This window comes from Leptinotarsa decemlineata, unplaced genomic scaffold, assembly GCF_025532065.1.
Source record: "Leptinotarsa decemlineata unplaced genomic scaffold, Ldec_3_MD MMD2_tig00000576_RagTag_RagTag, whole genome shotgun sequence".
Taxonomy (NCBI): Eukaryota; Metazoa; Arthropoda; class Insecta; order Coleoptera; family Chrysomelidae; genus Leptinotarsa; species Leptinotarsa decemlineata.
In genome coordinates this window covers 4,235,177-4,243,788 of record NW_027412551.1, presented here as the reverse complement: position 1 = coordinate 4,243,788, position 8,612 = coordinate 4,235,177, and the positions used below count along the sequence as shown (strand labels likewise).

General features: G+C 30.7%; 1 protein-coding gene and 1 long non-coding RNA gene across 2 annotated transcripts; both read left to right on the top strand.

The window, feature by feature from the left end:
- Nucleotides 1-86: 86 nt before the first annotated feature.
- LOC141481927 (uncharacterized) lies at nucleotides 87-772 on the top strand. The gene is made up of 2 exons (XR_012465251.1): nucleotides 87-463; nucleotides 557-772. It is a non-coding gene; the product is annotated as an uncharacterized lncRNA (long non-coding RNA).
- A 4,144-nt stretch (nucleotides 773-4,916) lies between these two features.
- LOC111508348 (c-Myc-binding protein homolog) lies at nucleotides 4,917-8,612 on the top strand. Its single transcript, XM_023163818.2, has 3 exons — nucleotides 4,917-5,076; nucleotides 5,127-5,248; nucleotides 7,488-8,612. Exons 1-3 carry the CDS (start codon nucleotides 5,053-5,055, stop codon nucleotides 7,720-7,722), a joined length of 381 nt encoding a protein of 126 aa, XP_023019586.1. The 5' UTR covers nucleotides 4,917-5,052; the 3' UTR covers nucleotides 7,723-8,612.

Sequence of the window (8,612 nt, the reverse complement as noted above, 5' to 3'; positions counted from 1 at the left end):
GTTCTTGGCCTTTGCCCCTATAGGCGCATTTAGCCAGCTCGATTCGGATATATTAGGTTTGTTCTAGCAGCGATTTCAAGCGATACGGAATCGTACGAAGCATGCGCATACGAATATAGGCGTTCTAGCAAAGCAAATCCAGGATTCGAACTAATAGTCGCATGTTCTAGCGAAGACGAAATCCAGTTTGCAAACCGTATGAGAACTGTCGAAGTAGTCCAGAGGAATTCGTAAGGATTTTCAGTTTGTGACATGCGCAAATATTCGGAGTGATCGAGTGATCCGATATCACGTTTGTTATGATTTTGGAATATGGATTTGTTGGTTATGTTATGTACTAAGGAAATGAGAAACCAAAATAGAAATATTTAGTGGCCTGATAATTGGTTTAAAAATCTTGTTTTTTAAAGAACGGCAATCCTCAAAACTGTCAATTTTTTCATATTTGCGTTTGGAAATTCAGGTGAGTAAAATGATTTTATGTTTTTGAATGAAAATCAAGCAAGCATTTGGTGATTTTCAACTATGCATCAACTATTCAACTCCATTATTACAGGTAGGATTAACCGAAATGTCATCAGAGTCATCAAGCTCTGAATCAAATTGGGGAAATAATTCTGAATCATCCAATGATGAGGAACTTGTCGAAATGCTGTTTCATCACCATGAGGAAGAGGATGAAGATAATCACATCAATAGAGATGCTGCAGACCACAGAAATTTTGTAGCTTGACAAGTTTTAAGATAGCAATAAAATTGTAATATTTCTGTTTGTTGATGTTCATTTCATTGTTTGGCATAAGTTAAATAAACATCCATTCAGGTAAAATAAGAATGATTTTTAAAACAGTATAAAAATATAATTTGCTCAAGGGTGGGTACTTTACGACCGGATTAAGAGTCAATTAAAGTAATCGGTGCTGAGAATGACACCACATCCTGTCATTTGCTAGAGAGACAACACAGCCCCAGCACTGATTATTTTAACGGGCTGTTAATCAGGTCGTAAAGTACTCGTCCTAACACATAAACTAATAACTTCTTTCTATATAAAATCACATAACAGGAACCCTATGTATGACATAAGATATCAAACTAAATTCCTCATACTAACATTGAATTCAGAATATTTATCAACATCTGAATTCTTATTTTTGCTCATTTGTCTGAGCAAATTATTTATTGTTTCTAATAATTTATTTCTCTTCTTTCTTATTTATAACTTTTCTTTTTCCAATTTTAACATTTCTTCTATTTTGAATTTTTCCATTTTGACCAAGCCGATGACTATTCAAGCCATTCAATATGTTCATTTTTATCGGTTTTCACCTTCACTTTTCGCTGCACAAAATATAAATTTCAAATTTCCAACTAATAAGTCAGTTTAAATGACAATTTGACAATTGACATTTATCAACACAAATAAGCGTTCTAGCAGGACATGAATCCCAAACTATTTTCAACCAGTCTCACGGCATACATGCGCATTTGGCCAGTCCATAACACCAGCTTCAAACCATCCGAAATTTCTTGCTAGAACAAACCTAATAGTTACAGCTTGGTCTGATTGTGAATCATGCTGTAATCAGCTGTAATCCAAGACTTCTGTTTTGAATTATCTTCTTCTTCTTTCTTTATTGGCCGCTGCTTCCTATTCAGGCACAATTGGGTCCAGCTCAATACCTAGAGTTGTCTTTATCTGAGCTAAGCCCATGAACAACCCATTAAATTTGTTCAGTTCTTCTATTCAATTTATCCACTTCTTATTATTGTGTGTCTTTTTCTTCATGTGCTTTAGTAGGTTGATAAAGAAATACAAACAATAGGTTCTAGGTTACTTGATAAAGGTGATATATATATATATATATATATATATATATATATATATATATATATATATATATATATATATATATCACCTTTATATATATATATATATATATATATATATCACCTTTATATATATATATATATATATATATATATATATATATATATATGGGAGATAGATTCTTCGGGATAACAATTATAGTCTGATTTTATTATAGTCTAAAAATTGGATAATAAATTTTATGATTTGTAGGTTCAAATTACTGAGAACTTGGAATATGTTGAAGGGAGTTTTAACCCCTCTATTATTGAATTCAAAATATATATCTTTATTTGGGAGACTGTTGATAGGGCATTCCAAAAAAGTATGGTTTAAATCTTCAATTTGACCGCCTTCATGCATTCTGTTTTATTAGGGTATTTTTCATAAATCTTATCACAGGTTTTTCCTGCTTTCTTGATTTCCCATTGTAATTTAAAATTATTTATAATTGTGTGTTTTATATTTAAATAAATTGATTGACTGTTTAATTTAATATTTAATGGAATATTTGAGTTGGTTCCTATTTTTGCTAAAGTATTTGCCGTTTCATTTCCTTTAATATCAGCATGACCTGGCATCCAAGCAAATTTAAACAAGGTGTTATTTAATGAAGTCTGATATGCCATGTCTCTGATGGATAAACTTATATGATCATTTTTAGCTGTTATTTCTTTTAGTAAAATTTTTTCTATTGCACTTCTGGAGTCCGTAAATATTAGATTCTTTTTCAAATTTTTTCTTAAGCATACTACCATACTTTCACGAATGGCTGTTAGTTCTGCGTCACAGATATTTGCCATGCCATTTACTCTGGCCGAAAAGGAGAAATCTATTTCTGGGATGTTAATTCCTAGACCCGTTTTTCCTTCTCTTTTTGAAGCGTCTGTGTATACGAAAGTATATTGTTCTTTTAAGTCTTCGGTGGCTAAATGAAATATTTTATTATTATTAACATTTGACTTTTTCATATTTAAATCTATTATTTCCATTTCGTATATATATGAGTTGAAGGTAGAACTGAACCATGGAAGAATCTCATTGGCATATATCCATGTTTTATGTGGTTGCAGGATTTCTAAAGCGGTTACCATATAAGATTTTTCTCTATTTTTCCAGTACCCTAGTTTCTCATCACAAATAACTTTAAGTGTAGTGGTAAGTTGAATTAATGGAGATTTAATTGATAATCTTTTGGTCAGGAATTTAATTGCTGAACATTGACGACGGATTTCTAATTTAGTTTCCCCGGTTTCTCCTAATAATGCATTAATAGGTGTAGATTTCATTGTTCCTGTTACCAATCTTAATCCTTGATTATGTATTTTATCTAGATTATTTTTATTTTTTCTTGTGGGTTTGAGCAAAATGGATCCATGATCTAAATGTGATTGTACTAACCCCTTATACATTAGCATCATTACTCTAGGGTCCGATCCCCACCATACTTTACCGAAACATTTCATTACAATGATTCCTTCCCTGCCTTTCCTAATGTTATATTCAATATGTTTATCCCATTTCAGATTATGTTGTAAAATCATCCCCAAATATTTGACTTCATTTTTTAAATTAATTATCTCATTATTTATGTTAATATTAAATAGATTATTTTTAATTTTATTGTTATGAAATATAATACCATCACATTTATTGTATGCTATACTCAAGTCATGTTCTTCCATCCATTGCTGTGTAATATCTAAGGTTATATTTATTTCATTATTAATGTCAGTTATATCAGTTCACTTCTAATTCCAAATTCCAGTACGTCAGTGTTCCCAACTCTCAGAAATGTATCTCCCTAAATCCCTAATCAAAAACTCCTAAAATCCCTATAATTACTAAGAATTTACCTTAAAAAAATGTATTATTTATGAAATGAATAATTATTAATGTTTAGATAAATAATACATTGAAAATAATTATTGAATTATAAAATATCAACTAATAGTTCATTCAAAAAAATCAAAGAAAAATATCATTCAGCAACATTTTTCAATAACCATAACTTATTCAAATGAAACTTCATTGCAATATTGATTATTCATAAATTATTCAAAACTTCAAGTAACGAATCATTTTCTTCAGATTCTGACTCATGTTAACATTGATTAATTTTAACATTATTGCAGATAGTTGAAATGTTGTGCACCATTCTGTGAATCGAACCATAAAAAATTGAACTTATAAAAATCCCCAAAAATACCCAACACCCGTAATAATCCAATCCCACTTTCTCCCAAAATTTGGAGGGGGAAATCCCTAAGTTGGGAAGCCTGCAGTTCGCAGAAGAGGCAAAACTCCAGTGATGTCATAGTATGGACCGACCATTGAAGACAGAACACTGACTCCAACATCTAAAAAAGTTGAAAAATCCACGTCTTGGCATTACGTCACTCTTACACTGAAACGTCAGATTTGACGTCATATTTTACGTATTCCATACTTTTATTGTAAAAATGTTCATTCTTTGTTATAGTCACGAATAACGCGATGATAACAAAAAATTATGGCAAATAAGACTGAAATAATTTATTGTGCTTCATTTCGGTATTTTTTAATTGGGTTCATATCAACGACTACCAAGTAGGCAGTGACGTCATTCACAAAACTGAAACGCAGTAGAATGCATTCAAAAGTGACAAACAGTCAGTCTATATTGTCATGTCAATGGAAAACTCACAGAAATTTCAGAAACAAAAACCGAAACTTTACTCTGTAACTATGACCGGTAGCACAGACATATAGTTATTATGTTTCAACAAGAAAAGTTGTAACGGTGTAACTTCGGTTTTCTGCAAAACTTGAAGCATGAAAAAGGAAAGGCAACTCCATATTTTTTCTCTAGAGATCATACTTGTTAAAGTTTCTGGTTTATGAAAACATTTCACGCGAATATTTTTCAAGTAAACGGTAGCCTTCCTTTGATGTGCATGTAAATTCTTGTTTTCAATTCATCCTTCACAGTTCTTCCTTCTTTAATCTAAATCACTTTGGGAAAGTCACGTGGTAGTGACTCCATCATATTATGTCTATGGTTCTAGTTTTTTTAAAAAGTGAATGACAAATTGTCGTTGACAATCATTGCGTTCTGTCATTCAACGCATTCATTCCGAAGAAAATACTTTTTAGAAACATTCATTTACGTTTATTAGTCTATTTTTTAATAAATTAGAAATATGACTACAAATCAAACATTCAAGGTACGTTAATTATTATTGATCTTTTATTTTTGAATAAGTATTTTTTGTAGCCGTCCGAGGGAAAGAGAGAAGAATTTCGTAAGTATTTAGAAAAAAATGGAATAATGGATGCCTTAACCAAGGTTTTGGTAAATCTCTATGAAGAGGTAGACAAACCAGAGGACGCCTTGCAGTATCCTTTTCAATAATAATTAACATAATGGGGTATTTTACTGACCATATGCGCCTGTATATCAAAGTACATCTTGACAGTCGTAAAAAAAGTTTTGGGAAAATTAATTTTTGAAAAAATAACGTTTTTTCTACATCTCTAATAATAAATGGGAAATATTAAAACAAAAAATATGGACCACAAGGAAACAAATAAGGATTACTTAAGCACTTCACTAGAAGGCAATATAAAATATAGACCATGGCCAATAAACCCAGAAAATAGATTCGAAACCGTTATTTCCGGCCTTGATAGTTTATTTACTCTTTGAAAGTCATATCAGCTGTCTTTTACAAATCCTGATTTCTTGTGCTTTACGTTTGTAAAAGTACTTTTCATTTTATGTATTCGTCATTTTAAAAGAAAGGTGATTGTATTCATTGAGTTTCTAGTACATGATGAAGAGAGTGAATGTGCCTGAATCATATATACCATCACCAGGGGACATAATATTGCCCGCATCATCGAATATTAATATCTCAGAAATTTGAAATCAGATTTCAAACTGAGATAAACAGACCTCTACAAAGTTTAATACTATTATACCTTGGCTCACATAGGTAAATGGCCATCCGTTTGATTGGAGACCCAAACTATACAAGCAACATTGTTAGTATACAATATCAAAGGGAGGTTGAGGTCTTCTCTTTTATATAGAAACTTTCACATGAAATATTCTGCTGATAAAGAGATAGCGACCTCCCACATTCAATTTATTTGAACGCTCATATTTATGAAAAATAAAAATTTAAAAAAAATATATTTTCTAATCTCCATAGATTTTTTCTGGAAAAGATTTTCAAAACTTTCTTTACATATATGCAGAGCTTCATTCCAGCACTTATTAGATTATTTTGCAATGGTACCATTCGTATATAATATTTATATTAACTAAAATGAAATTAAGCACTTCTTTAGAGTTGCAAACAGGAACTTTGAATATTTCTGTTGAAAAAAATATTGTTTGTTTTTATTTTTCCAAAATTTAGGGGAAAAAATATGATTAAAAGATACTTTTTTATATTATGTTCTCAAAACGGCAGAATCAAACTTTTTTTATCAGTAGAAATCTCACCAAGTATCAAAAAGTAATACTCGAATGGTAAATTTTGAAACATTCTTACAAGAAAATTTCTCAACATAGTACTAAAATAGAGTTTGAGCCAGGGATCATTTTCTTATCTATTAATCTGACAACTCTCAAAAGTCGAAACTTGTACGAACTAAGGACTAAAGAGGTCATACCTTTTAACGTGTGATTCTTAATAAAAGGAAATGTATACTTCTGTTCTGACATAAAAAATCATCATATTCAGCAGAAAGGTATTGATACATGTATATATTCCACTCATTTTATTCACCACATTCTAATCAAGATGGGAAAAGTAAATACAAAATCAATTCATGCAGATTCACCTTCAGGAAGTATAAAGACATATACATATATGTATAATAGATGATAAATTTCCATGTGAGTGAAATTTTATATTGATATTGTTTAATATATTAACTTGTTTTCAGTGTTCCTGTTCAATTCCGTAACAAATATTTGGATTAAAAACTAAACAAGTGTTTTTTTTTTCAGTTTATGTCTGAAAGAAACTTCTGTGCATGATCTATACATCTTTGTAAATAGTTTATTTTGGAGTTGATCACTTAAGGGGTTCTAATTATCGGAATTGTGTCAAAATTCATTCACTAGCTGTTTCAAAGAGATAGAGAAATCCTAAAAGTTTGAGATGATTGTTCATTCATTGACATAGCGCTTATGTCTGGGCATTACAACTTTTCAGACTATTGATACTATGAAGAGAATAAATGACCTGTGAAACAGTAACTATAAAAATGTTCACCAAAAAAACATCAGGAAAATTCATAAAGTAAACTCTCATGGTAATTTTTAATTACGAAATTCAAACTCGGTTTCAGTAGCGTCAAAATTGCTGCCACTATATCACTGATGCCAACCTTGTTTGGAACAACACCTCACCCTTTCTTCAGGTACCCTTTTCTAATGTTGACTCTTTATCGCAACCCTCCTTATATAGTAACCCTGAGAGATAACTGAACCTTCTCTATATTCTCTCAGAAATGTTTCTTGAAAATATTCCATTTAGTCAACTTGGAAATTATTTATTCCTCAAAGATGTAACATGGAATGAAAAATTAGTTTCAATTATTTTCCTTAACTTAGAAACAGATATATCATTGATAAACTTTCCATCCAAGCAGGTTTGGATACACAAAAGCAGCTAATTTCAAAACTTGAAAATGCCAACAACCAGGTTAAAAGCCTCGAAGAACAGTTGGAACAATTGAAACTTGAACACAGCGAACATTTAACTGAAGCTATGGATGGAGGGTTGGAAACAAAAGAAGGGGAAAATGTGCCAGACCCGGATGACGGACATGGTCAACCTAATGAAATTGAATAGTTATCTACATTCCTTTAGATATCATTTCCTTCGTTCATATTTATAAACTTTGAAGATTTTTTTAAAATAATGATACTTGATAAGTTGTTACGAAAACCACCCAAGCGTGTAAGTTTGATGTGTTGCACTCCAGCAAGAATAACTTTGCAATTCAAAAATGCATGAATTTCAAGTCAATTGGTAAAAAATACTTAAGGTATCTGAAATAAATGGGTAAACCTAGTAAAAATATAGGTTACACTAATTGCTCTTTTTGAACTATTTACACCTTGATTTTGCGTTGATAGAGAATTTTATTTTTGCAGTACTGTGTTGGGGCATTATTCTTACTGGGTGCTATATGTTTTTGTTTTACAGAGTGATGTTTATGTTCCTCACTTCAGAGTAGATTTTTTATTTCACGTGTAAAATGTCATGAATAGAAATATGGCATTGATATTGATTTTTTGTTATGTTAATATTATATGAAGTTTATTATTGAGTTTGATTAAAGTGATCACAAAAAAACAGAATTTTTGACTGACATTCCATTGCTTTTGAGCGTTATAGTTCAAAATAGTGGATTGGATTTTGAATAAGGGTTTTTGCATTTCTACGTTATGTTGAGAAACTCGATTCTTTAATGCTGGGTTAATACAAAAAACTTGTTTCTTCAGGTAATTGCTATTGTACCTTAGTGTGTTATTAGCATCATGTATGATGTGAAATATTTTTGTAGGTAGATTTACAAAATGATTATGTTTTTCACCCAAAATGTGCAATAATGATTATAACGTTTGATGTGCAATTTAATTTCTCCTGTTACAGGGAAAAATAAGCATTTATAATCCGTCAAGTTGGTTAGTGACTTTTTTGTACTTATATCTGCCTTGAATAAAATGTAAGAAGTA